Source organism: Somniosus microcephalus, chromosome 19 (genome assembly GCF_052327205.1).
Source record: "Somniosus microcephalus isolate GS21.2 chromosome 19, FLI_Smic_1.0, whole genome shotgun sequence".
Classification (NCBI taxonomy): domain Eukaryota; kingdom Metazoa; phylum Chordata; class Chondrichthyes; order Squaliformes; family Somniosidae; genus Somniosus; species Somniosus microcephalus.
Window position 1 is genome coordinate 35,923,434 of NC_141005.1, and position 24,683 is coordinate 35,948,116.

Genomic DNA, 24,683 nt, shown 5'->3' on the forward strand with positions numbered 1-24,683 from the left:
GCGTGCTATTCAGCAAGTAATTTAAACAGTTCTTCAAACTTCCTTGGCTGAAGGCATATCCCCAAGTAATTGCCTAGCTACCTTATATTATGCCTCTCCCATCTGTTGCAGAGCAAACACATTCTGCGGTTCTGGTGAATCTATCTACAGGTTTCTGTCTGACTGAAACTTGTCTCTATAACAAGCTTTCCTTTCACCATGATTGCTGTAGGCCAACAGCTACCGAATTGCTCCCGTTCATACAGGCCAATCGTAACCCCATACTGATGAATTAAATTTTGGCCTAGCTGGAAAAGAGCTGACACATTTTCAATTGATGTTAAGTCCTGATTCCAACTGGTATTCAAATTTTATGTTAACTGCTCCAGCGGGTCTGGGTCTCATAGAATTCACTATTTAAAAGTTTGGACCCCAACATAATGTCTAATGATCAACCTTGGAATATCAGTAAACCCTGAGGATGTGGCACATAGGTCCAATAGGCCATGAACTACCTATTATTATTGCAGACAATCAGGTGTGAACCCTGTTTATCATCTTTTACCATGATAAAGGTGGCGAATATATTTGAATTCTGTTAACATAGAAACATAGAAGATAGGAGCAGGAGTAGGCCATTCGGCCCCTCGAGCCTGCTCCGCCATTCAATGCGATCATGGCTGATCATCCAAATTCAGTACTCGGTCCCTGCTTTCTCCCCATACCCCTTGATCCCTGTAGCCTTAAGAAATATATCCAACTCCTTCTTGAATATATTTAATGAATTGGGCTCTACTGCCTTCTGTGGTAGAGAATTCCACAGGTTCACCACTCTCTGGGTGAAGAAATTCCTCCTCATTTCTGTCCTAAATGGCCTACCCCTTATCCTTAGACTGTGACCCCTGGTTCTGGACTCCCCGACCATCGGGAACATCCTTCCTGCATCTAGCCTGTCCAGTCCTGTCAGAATTTTATAAGTTTCAATGAGATGAATTCTGTTATTCTGTCCCTATCTGATTGCTGATGGTGTGGAGGGGTAGAGCTGGGTGTCGTCAGCATATATGTCGAAACTCACCCTGTATCTTCAGATGATGTTTCCGAGAGGAAGCATATAGACGACGAAAAGGAGGAAGCCAAGGATAGATCTTTGGGGGACTTTTGGAGGCAATGGTGCTGGGATGGGAAGTGAAGCCATTGCTGGCCATTGCTCTGGCTACAATCGAATAGTTAAGAGTGGAACCAAGCAAAGGTAATCACACTGAGCTGGACAATGAAGGAAAGGCAATGGAGGAGGTCATCCATGTCAATGGCTAAAGAGAGGTTGAGGATGATGAGGAGGAATAATTCACCACAATCACAGTCAGAGAGGATGTAATTTGTGACTCTGGTTGGAGTGGTGTGGCAGGGGCGAAAACCTGATCGGAGAGGTTCAAACAGGGAGTTGTGGGAAAGATGGGCATCACAAGAATGATTTTTTTTTAAAAGACCTGACATAACAAGTTTCCATTCCTTTTTCCTCTTCCCTACCACAGCACCAATTCCTCAGGCGCAGGGAAGAAGAAAATCTCTGAATAAAGACAGAATCAACAACTGCAACGGCACTTCACCTCTTTCTTTCTTTCCCTCAGGATCATTACTAAAAGGGTAAAACTGTGAGGTTCAATTTTGATAAGGTGCATTGATCAGAGCACCCTAAGCAAAAATTATATGAACTGCCAGGTATGCATCAATGTTTGTATCTGTGTGCCTGTTATTACACTATTAGAGCCACATGATGGCACTAGAATATCATACTGTGGCAACTCCGAGCGCCCCTCTTAAACATTTGGTATTCCCCAGTTATTAGTGCCTTCAAGATTTAGTACGCTCCCTCTTGTGTCATTAAAGTGAACTGCCGTGCTATGGATAGGGTAAATTACAGAATCTGGCTTCAATACATGGAAACAATACGGTGTGGAAGAGTACTGTACACTCTACTCCTTCTTCACCCACGACTGTGTGGCTGTTAATGGTTCCAACACCATCATCAAGTTTGCAGATGACACCACGGTAGTAGGCCAGATCACCAACAACGATGAGTCAGCCTACAGGGAGGAGGTCCAGCATCTCGTGAAGTGGTGCGCCGACAACAACCTGGCCCTTAACACCAAGAAAACAAAGGAAATAATCGTGGACTTCAGGAAGTCCAAAGGCGGAAGTCACACCCCCATCCACATCAATGGGGCGGAGGTGGAAAGGGTGGCCAGCTTTAAGTTCCTCCGAGTCCACATCACGGAAGACCTCTCCTGGTCCCTCAACACCTCCTCTCTGGTGAAGAAGGCCCAGCAGCGCCTATATTTCTTGAGGAGGCTGAAGGGATGTAATCTGTCACCCCCGATCCTCTCTAACTTCTACCGCTGCACTATAGAGAGCATCCTGACAAACTGTATCACGGTATGGTACGGCAGCTGTAGCTCCCATGACTGGAAAGCCCTGCAGCGGGTAGTCAAAACTGCCCAACGCATTACCGGCACCCGGCTACCGACCATAGAACATATATATCAGAAACGCTGCCTACGGAGGGCACGGTCCATCATCAAAGACCCTACCCACCCCAGCCACAGTCTGTTCGCCCTCCTACCATCTGGAAGACGCTACAGATGCATTCGCACCCGTACGACCAGATTTAGGAACAGCTTCTTTCCCAGGGCTGTCATCCTACTGAACTCCACAAATAAACACTAAAGCCTGCACATCTGCTGATGCACTTTATTATGGTCATATTTATGCTAATATATATGTACAAATGTATGTTGAAATGTTTAAGTGTCCTAATCCAAATTGTACACTCTCGGGAGCCGCAAGCCTACATTTCGTTGTACTGCACTTGTGCACTAACAATGACAATAAAAGTTGATTTGATTTGATTTGATTTGATTTGAAATGGGCTTCACTGAAATTATATAGAATCCAAGAGAGTTCTGGATTTCATCCACAATATAATGAGAAGCTCTTCATGCTTATCTGCTTTCAGGCCTCTGCCAATATTGCTAGATAGCCACAGGTTAGAAAGAATGATCCCGAATGCTGTGCTGTCTTGTTTTCCCTTACCTCCTGTGCAGGTAAAAACCTACTTGACCTCGTCCTCATCAATCTACCTGTCGCAGATGCATCTGTCCAGGACAGCATTGGTAGCAGTGGCCACCGCACAGTCCTTGTGGAAACGAAATCCTGTCTTCACACTGAGGACACCCTCCATCATGTGGTGTGGCACGACCACAGTGCTAAATGGGATAGATTCAGAACAGATCTAAGCAGCTCAAAACTGGGCATCCATGAGATGCTGTGGGCCATCAGCAGCAGCAGAATTGTATTCCACCACAAACTGTAACCTCATGGCCCAGCATATCCCTCACTCTACCATTACCACCAAGCCAGGGGACCAACCCTGGTTCAACAACGAGTGTAGAAGAGCATGCCTAAAAATGAGGTGCCAACCTGGAGAAGATGCAACACAGGATTACATGCATGCTAAAAAGCAGAAGCAGCATGCTATAGACAGGGCTAAGCGAGGCCACAATCAACGGATCAGATCAAAGCTCTGCAGTCCTGCCACATCCAGTCGTGAATGGTGGTGGACCATTAAACAACTAGCGGGAGGAGGAGGCTCCATGAACATGCCCATCCTCAATTGTGACGGAGCCCAGCACGCGAGTGCAAAAGACGAGGCTGAAGCATTTGCAACCAGCTTCAGCCAGAAGTGCCGAGTGGATGATCCATATCGGTCTCCTCCTGAGGTCCCCACCATCACAGAAGCCAGTCTTCAGCCAATTCGATTCACTCCATGTGATATCAAGCAACGGCTGAGCGCACTGGATACAGCAAAGGCTATGGGCCCCGACAATATTCCGGCTGTCGTGCTGAAGACCTGTGCTTCAGAACTAGCCGCACCTCTAGCCAAGCTGTTCCAGTACAGCTATAACACTGGCATCTACCCGACAATGTGGAAAACTACTCAGGTATGTCCTGTCCACAAAAAGCAGGGCAAATCCAATCCGGCCAATTACCGCCCCATCCGTCTACTCTCAATCAGCAGCAAAGTGATGGAAGGTGTCATCGACAGTGCTATCAAGTGGCACTTACTCCCCAATAACCTGCTCTCCGATGTTCAGTTTGGGTTCTGCCAGGACCGCTCAGTTCCAGACCTCATTACAGCCTTAGTCCAAACATGGACAAAAGAGCTGAATTCCAGCGGTGAGGTGAGAGTGACTGCCCTTGACATCAAGTCAGCATTTGACCAAGTGTGGTATCAAGGAGCCCTAGTAAAATTGAAGTCAATGGAAATCAGGGGAAAACTCTCCACTGGCTGGAATCATACCTAGCACAAAGGAAGATGGTTGTAGTTGTTGGAGGACAATCATCACAGCCCCAGGACATCACTGCAGGTGTTCCTCCGGGTAGTGCCTAGGACCAACCATCTTCAGCTGCTTCATCAACAACCTTCCCTCCAACATAAGGTCAGAAATGGGGATGTTCGCTGATGACTGCACACTGTTCAGTGCCATTCGCAACTCCTCAGATAATGAAGCAGCCCATGCCCGCATGCAACAAGACCTGGATGACGTTCAGGCTTGAGCTGATAAGTGGCAGGTAACATTCGTGCCACACAAGTGCCAGGCAATGACTATCTCCAACAAGCGAGAGTCTAACCACCACCCCTTGACATTCAACGGCATTAGCATCGCCGAATCCACCACCATCAACATCCTGGGGGTCACCATGGACCAGAAACTTAAATGGACCAGCCACATAAATACTGTGGCAATAAGAGCAGGTCAGAGGCTGAGTATTCTGCGGCGAGTGTCTCACCTCCTGACTCCCCAAAGCCTTTCCACCATCTACAAGGCACAAGTCAGGAGTGTGATGGAATACTCTCCACTTGCCTGGATGAGTGCAGCTCCAACAACACTCAAGAAGCTTGACACCATCCAGGACAAAGCAGCCCGCTTAATTGGCACCCTATCCACCACCTTAAACATTCACTCCCACCACCACCAGCGCACCGTGGCTGCAGTCTGTACCATCTACAAGATGCACTGCAGCAACTCGCCAAGGCTTCTTCGGCAACACCTCCTAAACCCACGACCTCTACCACCTAGAAGGACAAGGGCAGCAGGTGCATGGGAACACCACCACCTCCAAGTTCCCCTCCAAGTCACACACCATCCTGTAAGATCTTAATGATCTCTGAGTTCTTGGGCAAGACACCAATAGGCAGCAGCCAGTATGTTTGAGCAATAGATCAAGATTTATTAAGCATACAGCGTAATATACTTAATATTAGGCGATAGTTTTAACGAGTAGCTCGCAGTCCTAGGTCTCTGGAACCTCTCGGACACAGATGACGTCGTCTTCACAGAATCACAGAAACCCCACAGTGCAGATAGAGGCCATTTCGGCCCATCAAGCCTGCACCGACACATATCCCACCCTATCCCCGTAACCCCACGTATTTAATCCCCCTACCACTAAGGGTCAATTTATCATAGCCAATCAACCTAACCCGCACATCTTTGGACTGTGGGAGGAAACCGGAGCACCCGGAGGAAACCCACGCAAACACGGGGAGAATGTGCAAACTCCACACAGACAGTCACCCGAGGCCGGATTCGAACCTGGGTTCCTGGCGCTGTGAGGCAACAGTGCTAACCACTATGCCACCGTGCCTTAAGTCTGTTCCTTTGTCCTCGCAGTACGTCTGTGAGAAGTTGTTCTTTGCGTATCAAGGTTTTAACCCTTTTCTTATCAAAAGTTGTTTTGACCAGTGTCCATATATGGTCTTTAACAAAATCACCTTTTTTAATTGGTTCTAATGGTCAAAATACCATTGTCACTCAGGCTAAGGTAGCATCCCGCCTTTCCAGTATTTTTCCACCAACTTTGCCATGTTCAGTGTTATCTTGTTTATAGTTTTTTCACCCCATTGGAATTTACTTTATCTCTTTCATTTCTAGCTTCCCTGATACAAGACCTTTATACCAAGGGCCCATATCAGCGCTGTTTCACTAGTCTTGAGGTATCCAAACTATCTCACTTTAATCGACCAGATAAATACTTTATCTCTTGATCTCTCTCATTTTATGTCCTTATACTAATTACTTTTTAAATATCATTGCAATTAGTTTTATTAAGCAAATTCTAATTTCTACTTAGCATCATTATATGTTATTTAATGATTTAACCTTCACTCGCAGTCTGTGGCTGTTTGTTATCAAAACTTAGTCACAACTGCCTTTGACTGTCCTTCGCAGCTACATTTTGAACAAGTCTTAGCTTTCTAGTTACCCAGGAGTAATTATGGGTAATATTATTTGGTCAATGGCTACACTTGAAATTATACATATATGATTCTCGTCTACTAAATATCTTTAAATATCAGCCTTTCGTACAATCCTGACTTGGAAATATATCGCCGTTCCTTCATCGTCGCTGGGTCAAAATCCTGGAACTCCCTCCCTAACAGCACTGTGGGAGCACATTCACCACCCGGACTGCAGCGGTTCAAGAAGGCGGCTCACCACCACCTTCTCAAGGGCAATTAGGTATGGACAATAGATGCTGGCCTTGCCAGCGACGCCCGCATCCCAGGAACAAATATAAAAAAAAGGAAGAGCTTGACCTTTTCTCTGTGCCTGGCAGCATGCCTGAGATCAAAAACTCACCACTTGGGGGCAGCAGATGGAAATTCACAGCCTACTATACACAACCCCCGCCCCCACGAAGCAAAACTCACTGAATAATTACCACACCATGCTGCCACAATACCATCTGCTACACGATTTTCACAAAAACTTCACAATATGCTTTTGATTTTGATTTCTGGATTGATACAATGAATAAAATTTCGAAGTTCTCAAGGTCACTGTTCTTATAAAAAGATGCTGCATTCTTCTTTAGTAACAATCTTGGCTATCGCTGCGCTGAAACTGATGTAAATAAAGTAACACAGAATATTCTTTTTCTATTATTAAAACAATTAAGACGTGTGAGATTTGTAGAGTATGTGATTGGAAGAGAAAGCAGAACCTTTGTCTTTTAGTAGGTCATTTACTCGTGTTTTTATTCTGTTTATAAAGGGTCAGAGTACACACACCCCTTTAGCAAACAGTAAATAGCAAACTCACTCTGGGTCCTACACACAAAACAATCTCCTGTCCAAAACTGAAAGAAATTAAAATAAGAGCCATCCAGCAATTGAACAAGGAAAGGGCATCTCGCAGATTATGTTCAATGATTCGAATAGGCTTTTATCAATGTTTTTAAGAAAAGTTCCAGTGAAATTAATTCTGCTCTCATTTTCTCAGCCTGTAATTGTTCCGTGTGCAGTATGACATCTAGACTAAAGCAATTAAACATGTGTGCTGCTGCTCATATGCTTAATTGAAGAGAACTCAAGGGCAGTAATAATTCAAGGGGTTCAGATAACATTGTAAATTGAAAGAACAAAACTTGGATGGCCTATCATTGCTAGTTGACCCAATCATCCAGGATGTATTATTGCTTTGAACTGTACTCATGCCTCCGCATTTCAAACCGCGTTGTCAGTAAGTTCAGTACTTTTAATTATTACTGTATTTTATCATTTATATCACTTGAAACCCTATCCAACACGGATTCCTGCTTACGTTTATTCAATTGGAGCCACAATTTGAATACGTATCATACGCAACAGGCTATTGTAACGTTTGATATCTGGGAGTTTTTGTTTGATTACTAACAGAAGTCAAGGAAAATTTTCAGTTTTATCTCCTTGGAGGTTTAATCTATGGTTATTCAATTATCACAATAGATTAAATAAATTGGATAAAGTCCACTATTAGGCAAATTTTATATGTCCTGTTGCAAGGAATGGGCTTAATATGGAAAATTGTTCCACCACAGCAAAGTTAAGAACCAGAAAAATGATCATGAAAACTGCAATATCGTCATAAAATCTGAAATGATTCAATAATGTCTTTTAGGGGGTGGAGCCTGCCAGCTCTATCCAATATGGCCCACATATTGTTGTAAAGAATAAAGAATCACTACAAAGTTCTTGATTCCAAAGTCTAAATCATTAATACAAATTGTGAACAACAGTGGTCCCAGCACTGATCCTTGTGGAACACCACTACCCACCTTCTGCCACTGTGAATAGCTACCTTTTTATCCCTACTCTCTGCTTTCTGTCTTGAAGCCAGCTAGCTATCCATTCTGCTACTTGTCCCCTGACCTTGTTCATTAGTCTATTATGGGGTACCTTATTGAAGGCCTTTTGAAAATCTAGATAAATGACATCTACTGCATTGTCTACTCTCGCTGTTACCTCTTCAAAAAATTCAATGAGGTTGGTCAAGCAAGACATTCCCTTTTGAAATCCATGCTGACTATTCATTACTATATTTTTGGTGTTTAGATGTTCTTCTATTTTCTCCTTTAGTAGGGATTCCATTATTTTTCCTAGCACCGATCTTAAGCTGACTGGTCTATAATTTCCTGGACATATCCTATCCCCCTGCTTAAATATAGGTATTACGTTAGCTATCCGCCAGTCCTCTAGCACTACAGCTTGTTCTAACAAATTATTAAATATGTGTAGTAATGCCCCTGCTATCTCTTCCCTAGATACTTTTAAAATGCATGGATGTACTCCATCTGGACCAGGGGTTTTATCCTCTTTGAGTTTGATTAGTTTATTTAACATATCCCCTCTTTATTTTAAATGCACTTATCTCATTATTAATCTCATCGTCCAATGTCATGTCCACCTGTTCTATCTCCCTGGTAAATACTGAAGCAAAATAATTATTTAATATTTCTGCCATCTCTCTATCATTACCTGTGGTATTATCCTGTCTACCCCTCAATTGCCCTATTCCCAACACAACCTTCCTTTTTTAATTGATGTGCCAGTAAAATTTTTACTATTTTGTTTTATGTTCCTTGATAATTTAATTTCATAATTCCTCTTTGCCTTCCTAATTGTTTTTTTTACTTCTCTCCTAATCTCTTCCTATTCTCCCTTATCATGCACTCCTCTGCTGTGTATGTACTTAATGTATGCCTCTTTCCTTACCCTCAGTTGTTCCCTTAAGGCTTTATTTATCCATGGAGTCTCATTAGTGTTTAGTTTGTTCTTTCCTTTTAGCAGAATATATTGTTCCTGCACTCTGTTAGTTGTGTCAGCTGTGGCTCAGTTGGTAGCGCACTCGCCTCTGAGTCAGAAGGTTGTGGTTTCAAGCACATAAATCTAGGCTGACACTCCAGTGCAGTGCTGAGGGAGTGCTGCACTGTTGGAGGTGCCGTCTTTCAGATGAGACATTAAACCAAGGCCCCGTCTGCTCTCTCAGGTGGATGTAAAAGATCCCATGGCACTATTTCGAAGAAGAGCAGGGGAGTTTCCCCCGGTGTCCTGGCCAACATTTATCCCTCAACCAACATAACAAAAACAGATTATCTGGTCATTATCACATTGCTGTTTGTGGGAGCTTGCTGTGCGCGAATTGGCTGCCGCGTTTCCCACATTACAACAGTGACTACACTCCAAAAGTACTTCATTGGCTGTAAAGCGCTTTGAGACCTCTGGTGGTCGTGAAAGGCGCTATATAAATACAAGTCTTTCTGTTGAACACCGTTTTAAAATTAATACAATAGCAAAATACTCGCAGATGCTGGAAATCTGAAATAACAACAGAAAATGCTGGAAACACTCAGCAGGCCAGGCAGCACCTGCAGAGAGAGAAACAGAGTTAACGTTTCAGGTTTGACGAAGGGTGGCAGACCTGAAACGTTAACTCTGTTTCTCTCTGCACAGATGCTGCCTGGCCTGCTGCGTCTTTGCAGCATTTTCTGTTGTTACTACCGTTTTAAAAGTCCCTGCCCACAAACATACGTCACAGATCAGGCATCATCCCGGAATACTTAGGAGCCCACAAACCGCCTGTAATTAATTTATGACCGTTGATGCTTTTCAACCCAATATTCTCTTTATTTATATATTAAAAAAATACATCAATGAGAAATCTGCCTCGCTGAAGGAGATTGGAGCGCACGGAGAATGGGGAGGTGAGGTAAGTGCGCGGCCAGCTGTAACTAGGCCCCGGGGTCCTGCCTTCCTGCCCATGTGCGGAGCGGCTCGGCGGCGAAAATGGGCGGCCTGGAGAAGAAGAAGGTATGGCGGGGCCCGGCGCTTGCAACCCCAGGGCTTTTCTTAATGCTAGCTAGCCTTGCCGTGCACGGCGTCCGTTAGTGACTCTGGTCCGGCAACTACCACCAGGCCTTTGGCCGGGCCTGCGCCCGCTGCTCGGATCCTGCCTCCCTCTCCGGCTGTAATATTGACCGTGCTCCCTCCCTCCGGCTGTAATATTGACCGTGCTCCCTTCCTCCGGCTGTAATATTGACCGTGCTCCCTCCCGGCTGTAATATTGACCGTGCTCCCTCCCTCCGGCTGTAATATTGACCGTGCTCCCTCCCTCCGGCTGTAATATTGACCGTGTTTCCTCCCTCCGGCTGTAATATTGACCGTGCTCCCTTTCCTGCTGCAATATTGACCGTGCTTCCTCCGGCTGTAATATTGACCGTGCTCCCTTTCCCGCTGCAATATTGACCGTGCTCCCTCCCTCCGGCTGTAATATTGACCGTGTGCCCTCCCTCCGGCTGTAATATTGACCGTGCTCCCTCCCTCTGGCTGTAATATTGACCGCGCTCCCTTTCCCGCTGCAATATTGACCGTGCTCCCTCCCTCCGGCTGTAATATTGACCGTGCTCCCTTTCTTGCTGCAATATTGACCGTGCTTCCTCCGGCTGTAATATTGACCGTGCTCCCTTTCCCGCTGCAATATTGACCGTGCTCCCTCCCTCCGGCTGTAATATTGACCGTGCTCCCTCCGGCTGTAATATTGACCGTGCTCCCTCCGGCTGTAATATTGACCATGCTCCCTTTCCCCCTGCAATATTGACCGTGCTCCCTCTCCCGCTGTAATAGTGACCGTGCTCCCCACCTGAGCCAGTTATGATTACCTTTTCTGCAGAAAATAAAACGTGTTTTTTCTTTCCCATCAGCATGAAAGAGGAGCAGCCACGAACTACATCACCAGAAATAAAGCCAGGAAGAAGTTGCAGCTTAGTCTTGCTGATTTCAGGTCAAAATTTAGTAAAATGTCTCTCGGTGTGAGTTATGTTTTTAGAATGGAGGGGAAGTTATTCGCAGTGTTGCATTATTTATTGCCCTGGTTAAACGGTTACGGCAATGTTTTACTTTTTGTAAATCAAGAGGTAATACTGTATAAGACAGCATTGAAATCGCTTCGAGTATTGTGTCTAGTACTGGCCATTATGCTGTAGGAAGGATATTGTTTTCCTTGAGGGTGCTTTTCAAAATGTCCTGCAGGAGAAGCAGTCAAACAGATGCACACGACCTCTTTGCTCTGCTCTCCTCTGGTTTTTTCAGTGCAGTTGCTCCTGAAAGCTAAGTGGAGATGTGACTAGCAACTCTTAGAATTCATGAAAATGTCAGTTGTTGATGCCATTGGGTCTTTAATTTTATAGTAGAGTGTGCTTTTGATGGCTATCAATGATGCACCTGGCAGCCATGGCTCAATGGTAGCACTCTCACCTGAGTCAGAATGTTGTGGGTTCAAGTCCTACTTCAGAGACTTGAGCACAGTCTTGGCTGACATGTTAAACCAAGGCCCCGTCTCCCCTCTTGGGTGGACCTAAAAGATCCCACGGCACTATTTTGAAGAAGAGACGGGGAGTGCTCCCCGGTGTCCTGGCCAATATTCATCCAGTAGATTATTTGCTCATCTTATTACTGTTTGTGGGAGCTTGCTGTACGCAAATTGGCTTCCGTGTTTCCTATATTACAACAGTGACTACAGTTCAAGAAAAGTACTTCATGGGCTGTAAAGCGCTTTGGGACATCCTGAGGTTGTGCTAGGAAGATCTAGCCTGTGTTTTTTTCTCTATTAACATAAACATGCATTACAGTACCGGGTCTTAGAAATCTAATATGGAAAAGGTTAAGGAAATTGGATTTGTTCTCATTGGAAAAGGGGAAAAAACTTCAAAGAAAGAAAGACTTGCATTTATATAGCGCCTTTCACGGCCACCAGATGTCCCAAAGTGCTTTGCAGCCAGCAAAGTGCTTTCGAAGTGTGGTCACTGTTGTAAGGTAGGAAACCTATTCGAGTCATCTATTAGAGGTTTTCAAAATTATGAAACAAGTTGATAAGTGATTCAGAAAAATTGTTCACAGCACGGTGGCATAGTGGTTAGCACTGTTGCCTCACAGTGCCAGGGACCCGGGTTCGAATCCGGCCTCGGGTGACTGTCTGTGTGGAGTTTGCACATTCTCCCCGTGTTTGCGTGGGTTTCCTCCGGGTGCTCCGGTTTCCTCCCACAGTCCAAAGATGTGCGGGTTAGGATGATTGGCTATGATAAATTGACCCTTAGTGTTAGGGGGATTAAATACGTGGGATATGTGTTGGTGTAGGGGTTACGGGGATCGGGTGGGATATGTGTCGGTGCAGGCTCGATGGGCCGAAATGGCCTCTATCTGCACTGTGGGGTTTCTGTGATCTGTAATGGTTTTCCCCAGTTACAAGATGCAACTTCAAAAATTTTACGCAAGAGTAATAGAAGCAATCGATATACAGGAAACTTTGTGCTATCCGGCACCGACGGGACCGAGCTGTTGCCGTTCCCTCAAAACTGCCGGACACTCCAGAGCTAATGTTGAAACATACGGAGATTTTCAGCTCCATGTGAATCAACAAACCCTGTTGCTTAGCAACAGCTTCTAAGGCAAGCGTCTCTAGCTGAAGCTGTTGCTTAGCTACAGACCTTGCAGAGCTTGACTGTTGAGGAAAAAAGCAACGAAAAGAAAAAAAACCTAACGAAACGGCTCCTGATTTTTGCCGGTGGCTCGAGCTTGCTGGACATTTAGCCTCCGGATAACAGTTTCCTGTAAATGGGTTCAACAGTGAATTAAAACTTTCATTTATACAGTACCCTTTAATGTAGTAAAATGTCCCAAAGTGCTTGATGGGAGCATTGTCAAATAACATTTGACACCGAGTCACATGAGATATTAGGGCAGATGACCAAAAGCTTGGTCAAAGATGTAGGTTTTAAGGAGCATCTTAAAAGAGGAGGGAGAGGCAGAGAGATTGAGGGAGGGAATTCCAGAGCTTGGTGCCTAGGCAGCTGAAGGTACGGCCACCGATGCTGGAATGATTAAAATTGGGGATGCGCATGAGGCCAGAATTGGAGGAGTGCAGAGATCTCTGTGGGTTATAGGGCTGGAGGAGGTTACTTTAGGGTAGGGAGGGGCGAGGCCATGGAGCGTTTTGAAAACAAGGATGAGAATTTTAAAATCGAGGTGTTGCCAGAGTGGGAGCCAATGAAAGTCAGCGAGCACAGGGGTGATGGGTGAACGGGACTTGGTGCGAGTTAGGATACGGGCAGCAGAGTTTTGGTTGAGCTCAAGTTTATGGAGGGTGGGAAATGGGAGACCGGCTAGGAGAGCATTGGAATAGTCAAGTCTAAAGGTAACAAAGGCATGGATGACGGTTTCAGCAGCAACTACTGGCAAAGGCCCATCAAAAAAGATTGACTTATCGGGCCAAATAGTTTTTCCTGTTACAGGAAACTTTCGTTTAACCGGAGGTTAAAAGTCTGGAAAGCTCTATCTACCGGCAAAATTCAGGAGCCGTTTTCTATAAGTTTTTTTTTTTAGTTCTCGTTGCTTTTTTTTTCCCAGTCAGGCTCTGCAAGGTCTGTAGCTAAGCAACAGCTTCAGCTAGAGACGCTTGTAGCTGCAGCTGACTATTTTGAAGCTGTTGCTAAGCAACAGGGTTTGTTGATTCACACGGAGCTGAAAAGCTCTCTGTTTTAACATTGCCGCTGGTTTATACGGCAGTTTTGATTTAACGGCACCAGCTCGGTCCCGTCAGTGCCGGATACCAGAAAGTTTCCTGTATTAATTTCTATTCCTGTGAAATAATTGCTGCATCCATGTACGCTTTTTTCTTTCAATAGGCGACTGTGCATTCTGAAGGGTATTTATCCTCATGAACCCAAACACAAGAAAAAGGTTAACAAAGGTTCAACAGCTCCACGTACTTTTTATCTCATCAAGGATATCAAGTTCTTACTGCATGAGCCTATTGTGAACAAGTTTCGTGATTATAAAGTAAGTTTGCATTCTCTTGTTTTCAATTTAATTCTTCTCTTAAATGAATGATGTGGGATGTGCATGTTTTCGAAACACTAGGCCTAAGGTTGTTTTCTGGTTGTGTTGAGCTGAATCAATCTTCAAATTCTGTGGCAAGTCTCCAAAGGTTTACTCGTCATCCATTACCATTTCAGATTTTATGGCTGTGCTGCTGCATCACTTTGTCTTTCCCTGAAAATTATAATTCAGGAGAAATAAACCCCCAAATCATACGGCCTGTTCTTAATCGTATTTTCTTTTAAATTCATTACTCTGAGGAAGCTTGGCTTCTCTGCATCCTAAGGACACTTTTCATCTATGCCTTCTATCTTCAGGAAAGCTGTAAGCTGCAGTTCCTGTGTCAGTTGTGGCAGTGAAATTCTTTGCTAAGGCAGGCAGCTAAGTCTTTGATACCAGTCTCGCTGGTCTCAGTTGATAGTCTTGGTGTGAAACCAGTGGGCAAGCTGCTCAAAGTACAGCATATTTTCACTATCCATGCTTCTGCAAAACTCTCAAACCCGTTCTGGTATAGTTTACATGTATTTTTAAGACAACTGTAGTTTTATTGTAAATTCGGAGAAAATGCTAGTTTAAAATATTATTGTAATGTGCTTTTTTTGTTGTGCTTAGGTAGAAATTTGAAGCATTGTTTTTCTTCAGTCTACACACCTTGAACACACTTTCACTTAAAATCTGAAACTCTCTCATTTCCTGTAGAAGTCCCTTGAGTCTTGAAGTGCAAGATTACTCCATTGTGCTTAACTCTCCTATCCCAAAACTGTTCACTACTCCAGGATCATTCTGGAAATGCAAGATAACCCGTAGCATCCCTTCACTAATGACTGTCTCCTTAAAACCAGCTCCTCCACCCTCCCTTCCAATAGCAAGTGCGAGGAGTTCATGGATGTCTGTCACTAAGATTGAGGCAATTGCTAATCTGCAACCCCCTCCCTTGCCCACCAAGACAAACCTCCCCCAGCCCTTTTTTTCTATTTTCTCTCATATCTCTCCAAATGCCCTCTGGATGAGACCCACCTCCTTCTCCCTTGACCGCCCCCCCCCCCCCCCCCCCCAATTGCACTAAACTGCTGATTGCCCAGCTTCCTGATTCTGCCCCTGCTAGATGAAAGTGTAAATGGTTCCCTCTTCACAGGTGCTGGCCCCATCCCTTTCATCATTGCCACCCCCCCCCCCCCCCCCAAATAAAAACATTCTTGACTCCTCTATTCTTGTGAACTACTGCCCATCTCCAACCTTCTTTTCTTCTCACGTTCTTGAACGTGTTGTTGCATCCACCCCTGCCGAAGCATTGAAATAGCCCAAACCAAAATGATAGATGACATTCTCTGTGACTGTGACCATTGTGCATTATCCTTCCTCAGTCTCTGCAGCCTTTGAGATGGCCAACCCCATCACCCGTTCTCCAATGCCTGTCCTCCCTTGTCAAGTTCAGTGAGATTGCCCTCGCTTGGTTCCACTCTTGCCTATCCAATCGTAGCCAGAGCATCTCCGGTAATGGTTTGGTTCGCCACTCCAGCACTTTTACCTTGGGAGTCCCCATTTCCTCATCTACCTGCTGCCCCTTACAGACATTGTCATTGGTGTACATGTGGAAGCTGACTTTTTTTTTTACAGACAATCAGCTCCACCACTTTACCGACCCTCTACTGCCTCTGTGTTGTCGGACTGCTTGTCTGATATTCAGTCTTGGATGAGGTGCAATTTCCTCCAGTTAAACATTAAGACTAAAGGTATTGTCTTTGGCCCCCACCGCAAACCCCGCACCCTCGCCACTGATTCCACCCTTCTTCGTGGTCATTGTCTCTGGTTGAACCGGACTGTTCGCAACATCAGCATCCTATTCGACCCCAAGCTGAGCCTCTGACCCCCTATAGTGTCTATCACAAAGACTGCCGACTCGAGCATCGCCTGCCTCAGTCCATCTGCTGAAACCCTCCACCTTGCCTTTGTCGCCACCAGACTCCACTGGTCCAGTGCTCTCCTGCCCTCCTCCTTGTGTAAACTGCAGTGCATCTCAAACTCTGCTGCCTGTATCCGATCCCACACCAGTCCCACTCATCTATCACCCCTGTCCTACATTAGCTCCCGGTCCCTCAATGCCTCTTAATTTAAAATTCCCATCCTCGTGTTTAAATCCCGCCATGGCCTCTCCCCTCCCTATCACTAACCTTCAGCCCTGCATCCAAACTCTCCCCATCTCTTCTCCTCCCCCCCCCCCCCCCCCCCCCACCACCCATTCCTCTGCCTCTGGACACCATGTTTTAATTCAACTGGTTACGATAATCGCTCTCTACATCTGAGCATTCTGGAATTTAATTGGGGCAAGGAACCCTTTCTAGTAGTTTGTGCAAGAGCAGTTATTCATTCTATTGCTACCCTTGAAAGACCTGTATAAATGGAATTACAATTACCTTAACAGCAAAATGATTAAACCTCTCTCGAGGCAAATTTCAACACTAATAAAGCAACTATTGCTCCAAGAATATTTCAGTTTTACTTCCACGTTCTTCAAATTCTATTTCAACAGAAATTTAGTGGAAAATACTTTTTTTCCTGACATTTTAATAGTAGTAGTGCATATTTTGAAAGCTGCAAAACTCTATTAATGCTCCGGATTAAATTGCATTCTGTAACCATTTTACAGGAAACTGGCATCCTGATTGTTTTGTAATTCAGTCTGTTGGAATGATGAAGGAAAAGCTGTGATGCATGGTTATGCTTTTTCAGGTATTTGTCCGGAAACTCCGTAAGGCCTATGGAAAAGCAGAATGGGGTACGGTTGAAAGGCTTAAGGACAATAAACCTGTGTACAAACTGGATCATGTTGTCAAAGAAAGGTAATTTGTGGAGTAACTCATTCATGTTCATAAAGGCAATCTGTTTCTATCCATTCGTTGCAGAGTTCCCATTGTACATTATATGTATTTCAAATGACTTGAGAGGTGTGCTCACTTTTTAGCCTTGGATAAATTAAACCCAGTAAAATCCAAGCAACATCAACACTATTAGTTAAATGGGTGAAATGTTTCCCTTTTTTTGCTTATGGAAACAAAATGAACTGGTATTCTGGTTATTCAGAACTGTACAACTCTTTTTTCAAAAACATATTTTTAGATCCAGTTAAATAAATATGGGCATCTCCAATCTTTTTATGATTGTTACACATTTGCTAATCTGACCCTAGAACAACGCTTCAGATAAATTTAGGAATTGCTGCCTGCATTTCAAAATGTTTTGGGTTTACATACTCTGAAGTTTACAGTTCTGTTTCTCTCCCAGCTCCCATAAACTTGTCTTAATTTCTCAATAACAAACACAAAATGACTACATTTCTCAGTGAAGAAGTACAGCACTTAATGAAATCATTCTAAATGGTCTATGGAGACGCATTGTCCCAAAGCGCTTTACAAAGTATTCTTGAAGTGAAGTCACTGTTGTAATGTAGGAAACATGACAGCCAATTTGTGCACAGCAAAGTCTCACAAACAACAATGCAATAATGACCAGATAATCTGTTTGTGATGTTGGTTGAGGAATAAATATTGGTCATGACCTCCGCTGCTCTTCGAAATAGTGATGGGTTCTTTTACGTCCACCTGAAAGGGCAGGCGGGGCCTCGGTTTAAAGTCTCATCCGAAAGACTACTCCGATGGTGTAGCACTCCCTCAGCACTGCACTGTACTGAAGAGTTAGCCTGGATTTTTGTGCTCCAGTCCCTGGAGTGGGATTTGAGCCCACAACCTTCTGACCTGGGCCAGAGTGCTACCCACTGAGCCACAGCTGACACCAATAAAGTATTATAGGGCCACAATTCTGACCTGCTTGGGAGCTGGTCTGGACCACCTGATCTTGGGAAAGCATGTTGCTGACTAGATACTGTTAATTTATTTAGTTTTGAACTGAACAGTAATCTATTTTTCAGGGTGTCTATTGCTCCCATGTTAAGTCTCATTAAAATCAAGAGTGTGAGAAGAACATGTTTATAAAAGATCTCATGCTAATTTGAAATCTTTGTTTTCTTTGTATGTATTAACAGATGTGTATATGGTTCACACTCACTGTTTTGGCGCTCAAACTACAGGGATGGCTTGAATCTCACTAAAATTTGTAGGGTTTGTGTTTACAATTGATGCCCAAAAATTGATCATCCTCGATTCTACCGTATGTCACCAACTACTAAAACATCTGAAGTAAAGAGATGAGGGGTTGTAGCCTAACAGTAATAGAGGAATTTTTTATCTCCGTTTATCGTCTTATATCCTGTCTGAGAGCGCAAGAGAGTTGCTTGAAAAGCCTTTCCAGTTATTGGAGCAGTCTTCAAGTCTTGGACAGATTTGGACTTTCTAAAAAGATTTTTTTTATATAGTTGTTGGTGGGGATAAGAGGAGAGGGACATGGAGAAACTGTGGCATTGACAAATTGAACAGTGACATTTTCATTGCCAATTGAAGGGTGTGGAGGTGGTCAGGATATATTTATTCAGCCAGTACATTGCAAAAAGAATGGAGAATGTGTGAACTGAGACGGTGCTCTGAAGTTGATGAATCCAAAAGATTGGATATGGGTAATAAATGAAGGAGGTTGTTGTGTAGAAGGAACAGAGTGGGAGAGGGCCGAGCTCCTGGGAAATCCACCTCCAAGTTAATGGACAAAGTGTCTGTCAGTGGATAAGCTATCAGGTCACAAATGGAGCAATTTAAGAGGAAGCTAACTATGGAAGTATTGGAGAGGGACCATATTGTAGTAACTCGTCAGAACCTGCTGAGATGTCCAAAGCAATAATAAGTGATTCACCAAAGTCTTCAAAAGCAAAGTTCTGGGCATAGTGCAGACCTGCACATCCTTACATCAGACCAGGGTGAATTAAAAAATATGTTTTCGATAAATGTAAAACTTTTTTTTTAATCAGCAAATCTTTTGTTAGCCATCTAATTTACAGTTGCTGTAGTACTGCAGTTGTACCATGGTGTGGCGCTGTTACAAATGGAATAACATCATTCCTAGTACAGTACCTGGCGTGCCCATTTACGCCTCCGCTCCAGTGATTTGTTAAATTAACCGCACCTAGAATTTAAGTCACTTATAACTGGCTGGCACGATCTCCAGAACAAGAACTACTACTGTTTAATGGAGAGAACCATAGAAGGATGCCATTCAGCTATTGTCAGCTGGCTCTTTGCTCAAGCAAGTCAAAATGCATCCCACTGTCCTGCTCTTTCCCCATAGCTTTGTATCTTCCTCTGCTTCAAATATTTATCTATATTTATCTACACTTTTGAAAGATGCAGTGGCTTCTGGCTCAACCACTCTCTGCGGCAAAGTATTCCACACACCAGCAATCTTCACTTGAAGTTTCTCCCACCTCACTCCTTAATTCTCTGACCATTTTAAATTGATGACCCTCTTTTCACTGACTCCAAAATCAGAAGATTCTTTCCCCATTCAAAAATTTAAACGCCTTCATTAAATTTCTTGGGCTTCTCTTCTGCAGTGGAAATAATCCCAGTATCATTTTTCCTCACAACCATAGTTTCCCATCCCTGGTAGCATCCTAGTAAATCTCTGCTTTCTGTGGCTCTAATGCCTTTTCTATAATAGGCACCCAAAACTGCACAAGTACTGTGACTGTGGCTTAATCATTGCCGTGACAAATTTATCATTTCCTTTTCGCTCTTTAAGTTCTATCCCCTTATTTATAAACCTAAAATGCTATTGGGGTTTTTATCTACCTGTACTTTTATTAAGGAGTTATGTATTTAAACATAGGAATTGCTAGACAAAAAAAGACCACCGTCCATCTACTTCACCTGCCATTCTGGTGATTGCATGATTCAATGATAATGGAGTTGTTGATTCATCATAGCAATCAATCTCTACCAATTAGTCTACAACAGACTCAGACATGACAAGCTGAAACCCCCAGTGGTGGAGAGCTTTGGGAACCATGGCGCCAAAGCCACCTGTTCCTTCCAAGCATGCTACACCTACCAGATGTTATGTCTCAAATTACTCTCAAAATGATTCCCAAACTGTTGTGTGTCACTGCTTAAAGGCAGATTGGGACATGACACTGGCTATTCATGCTTACTGTGGTTCTGCAGTAGCTTAAACACAAGACCCCATCACTAATACAGCACATTTACTCAAGTCATGTACCACATGGCTGACACGAAGTTGAAAACGTTATATATTATTGATGCTGTTGGGTGCAGGCCTCATAAACCTACCACTTTAGAAAACTTGCCTAAGATGCAAGTAACTTTTGTGTTTTCTTCATAGCATTTAATTCCCTCAATTTTTGACTGCAATTCCTTGCCCTACTCCAGGGTGAATTTGCAGTATTTGCTTAAGATGCAAGTGCTTTTATTTATTGTTTCTTCAATGTGCCCTGAAACTCTTTGTTTTTCCCTTACACAGTAGATTTGCAGTTCTTGCTGAAGCTCTCGTTAGTATAGTGTTCTAGCACTGGTACCAGTGATGTTCTCACTGAGTCTAACAGCCATGGCTCAAAACTGACTCTTGCCACAATTTCCAAACTTGATATCACAGCACCTTTCCAGCCCCAGCATAAACATCAGTCCCCCACAGTGACCTGGCATAAAAAGCTCAAACAACATAGTTGGCTTTGGTAGAAATTCCTAATTCAGAAGCTGAATTGGAGTCCCAGGCTTCAAAGAGAATGCAGGCCTATGCATAGACATTGGCATTTATTTCTAACGTTATTAAATAACGCTTTTTATGGGCAATTTTGATTTTTTTCTCCTTGCCCCCACCCCGCAATTGTATAAGTTTTTAGTTGTGCATACGGATCTGAATCCATCATCCATGCCTTTGTTGCCTCTAGAATTGACGATTCCAACGCACTCCTGGCCAGCCTCCCACTTTCTACTCTCCGTAAACTTGAGGTCATCAAAAACTCTGCTGCCCGTGTCCTAACTCGCTCCAACCCCATTCACCCCTGTGCTCGCTGACCTACACTAGCTCCCGGTTAAGCAACGCCTCAATTTTTAAAATTCTTATCCTTGTTTTCAAATCCCTCCATGGCCTCGCCCCTCCCTATCTCTGTAATCTCCTCCAGCCCAACAACCCTCCGAGATCTCTGCGCTCTTCCAATTCTGGCCTCTTGAGCAACCCCGATTTTAATCGCTCCACCATTAGTGGTCGTGCCTTCAGCTGCCAAGGCCCTAAGCTCTGGAATTCCCTCCCTAAATCTCTCCGCCTCTCTACCTCCCTTTCCTTCGTTAGGATGCTCCTTAAAACCCACCTCTTTAACCAAATATTTTGTCATCTGCCCTAATCTCCTTATGTGGCTCGGTGTCAAATTTTGTTTTATAACACTCCTGTGAAGGGCCTTGGGACGTTTTACTACATTAAAGGCGCTATATAAATACAAGTTTTTGTTATTGTTGAATGAGGAAGGAAAATAATCAAAAGCAATTCTTAAAAGTTAAGCGATTTGGGTTGTTTTGTGGCAGTTTGTTGTCCCCAGTTGGTAGCTTTGGGGGGTTGGCGGGTGGGGGATGAACAATTTGGTTGCTGATTTTGTGGGTTGCTGATTTATGATTAGCTTTTCCTACTTAACTACTGCTTTGTGATTCGTCGTGGTAGTTTTTCCTATCTGCCTGTATTTGAGCAAATAAACTGTTTGACAAACCGATGAATGTGACATAGACTTTCTCATGCACTGCAGACATAGGCAAGATTTTTAATTATGGAGATAAATTCATTTGAATCGCTAAATAGTCATGGGTTAGTTGGTGCATCTTTAGAGGAAGCCTGGTGGAGGGAACGGGAATATTCCTTGCCATACTCATTTTGGTAACTATGATCTCCATCTATTGTTACTCTTCCCATCCACCACCTACAAACACGCTGAAATTTGCTACCAGCAGAGTGACAACTGATGAGGTTAGTTTTAAGATCACTTCTGTGTGCTAAAGAGACCATTTTATGTTGTCTCTGCCTGATCTCTTGAAGGATCCATACATTTAATTAGGAGCACTCCTGCTTTGCTATTATGAATGCCAAAAATTAGTTCTATTCTCTTTGATCAATATACCTAAAGCTCTTGTCTTTTTTCCTTCCCCCCCTCCCCCCCAGCCTCATTGCAGTGATTAGCACCACTCTGCATTCCACTATCTAGTATCCAATAAATAGTCAAGACAGCTGTGAAGTGGCATGATGTTTGAGATGGGAGGAAAAACTGCAACTTGAATTTCAGAACTGACTGTTATTTGTAATGAAAACAGGAAATGGTCGAATTGCAAACAGTCGGTCAGTGTTTAAAGGAGAAAGATAGGTTAACGTTTCAAAAGCAACCCTTTGAGAATTTTTAAATTTCAGATTTCTAGCATTCGTGGTTCTCCTATTGATTCCCGTACTGTGTTCTCCTTTAGTTAAGTCATGAAAATGTTTTAATTTTTTTTGCATACTCAATGTTCTGATCTAAAAAAACAAATTAAGATGGCTAGGAATGTTACATGGCTATAATAATCTCGGGGGGGGGGGGGGGGGGGGGGGGGGTTTGGATAACAGCAAAAGAGCAAAGCTCAAGTGACGTCAATCAGATGTCCTCAAAGGCATTTCATTTTTGGAAAATCCAATTATCTCCTTTTTGAGCTATTCTCTTTCTGTGTCTCCTCTTCCATCACCCCCACCCCCTCACACTACCTGATGCTTTCTCCAATAGCTAGGCTGTGATTGAAAACTTCGCAAGTGCATACTTGTGTTCCACTGCTCTGTACTGCCACAGGTTGGAGCACACTGCCTGTTCCCGGGTGTCGATTTGTACTGTATATGCTTTCATCTCGCTCTTTCAAACCCCCCCCCCCCAAATCGGTGAGCTTTGCCTTTTTAGTTTTTATTGGGAATTTGCATCTTCTGTTAACCATACCAGCTCTTCTTCACTGAATTTTTCCCATGTGGTATTAAATTACTTGATGCAGAAGGTGTTTTTGTTTTTCTAAAAAGTGATTTTGATGCTAGAACAAGCTTCTAATGGTGTTAGCTGATGTGGAATCATGTTTTCTTAAAAACAACTCTTTCTGGGCACTTAATACCTTTGTGTGTATTTGAAAGACCTGTTCAAAATTGTAACATTTTTAGGGGGAGAAATAGCTCCATTCAAGGTGCTCTTTTAACTGTTAATGATTGACAAGCATCTGTTAATATATCCTGCATTTGCGCAGCTAATTTGGTTTCTGTTTGCATTTCAGATAAAATGATTTGTAAACCTGCAAAGTAAATTATACTTCAAACCTCTTTAGAAACACCGACGTCTCCTGCTCCCCAGTGCATTAAAATCAAAATTCTCACCTATAATTCCACCTGCGACCTTGCCCCGTCCATGACATTGCCCTACCCTACCTGGGCAATCTCCTCCAGCCCTACATTCCCTCTGATTCTGGCCTTCTGTGTCTTTTCCCCCACCCCTTTGCCCCAATGTTGGTAGCAAAGCCTTCAGCCACCTCAATCCTCCTCTTTAAAAGCCTTCTCAAAACTATTTGACCACACTTTAACTCCTTCTCCTCCCCATCGCACCCTTCCTAACTTGGCACCATTCCTTTCTCCTATTTGTGAAGCACCTTGAGATGTCAAAAGTGTTATATAAATGTTAGTAGTAGCAGTACTTTCCAGTTATATCCACAAATTCTAGTGGCTCTGAAATTAACACCCTTGAAACTCTTACCTCGTCCCACCTTTTGATCATTAAAACGTTGAGTTCTTGTGTTCCAGTGATTTGGTCCGTGGAAATCACTTGACCTGTCCCTTCCTCGGTCTTCAAACTATTAGGTTTTTTTTTAATGCAAATCATATGAACCAAAGCTCATCTTCGTCTAGCAGTCTGACCTGTGGAAACCACATGGTCCACAGAGGCACAGACTTGCTTGATTTCTTCCTGTAATGACGATTGCTTTTACACCTCACCTCGCCTCTGCCCTGCCTCTATCTCGGTCTCCCCAGTCTGGCTCTACAAATGCCCCCGCCTTGGTGGGGGGGAGGGGGTTTCAGGTTGCTGGTCTCCGTGTACAGAACGACTTGTGCTGTCCACTCTGCTCCCACTTGCTGCAGAATGCCCAGCCTCTGACCAGCTCGAGTAACCGCAGCATTTATCTGGCTGTTCCAGTTGAGTTTCAGGTCAATGATGACGCCCAGGATGTTAATCGGTGGGGGGGGGGGCTCACCCAGGCCCCACACTCTGGAAAACCTTCTTTAAACTCCTCAAATTCCCCCTCTCCTTTTAAGACCCTACTTAAAATCCACCTTCAAACTGCTTCTTTGCCCAAACCTCCCAATATGCCCTCCTTTGGCTTGGCATCGGTTTATTTTGATTATGCCTCTGTGAAGTGCTTAGGGATGTTTTTCTCCATTAAAGATGCGATATAACTGCAAGTTGTTATTGATTTGCCAAATGCAGCCATTGTGAACTAATTACACAGTGAATCCTTTC

The 24,683-nt window shown here is 43.8% G+C and overlaps 1 protein-coding gene across 1 annotated transcript in view; it reads left to right on the top strand.

Moving 5' to 3' along the window:
• Positions 1-10,067: 10,067 nt before the first annotated feature.
• Positions 10,068-24,683, top strand: part of pes1 (pescadillo ribosomal biogenesis factor 1) — a 35,851-nt gene continuing 21,235 nt past the window's right edge. The window contains exons 1-4 of the mRNA XM_085961529.1: positions 10,068-10,168; positions 11,059-11,138; positions 14,038-14,191; positions 16,961-17,070. Coding sequence (XP_085817655.1) covers positions 10,145-10,168; positions 11,059-11,138; positions 14,038-14,191; positions 16,961-17,070 — 368 coding nt within the window. The 5' untranslated portion in view covers positions 10,068-10,144. The remainder of the gene's footprint in view (positions 10,169-11,058; positions 11,139-14,037; positions 14,192-16,960; positions 17,071-24,683) is intronic.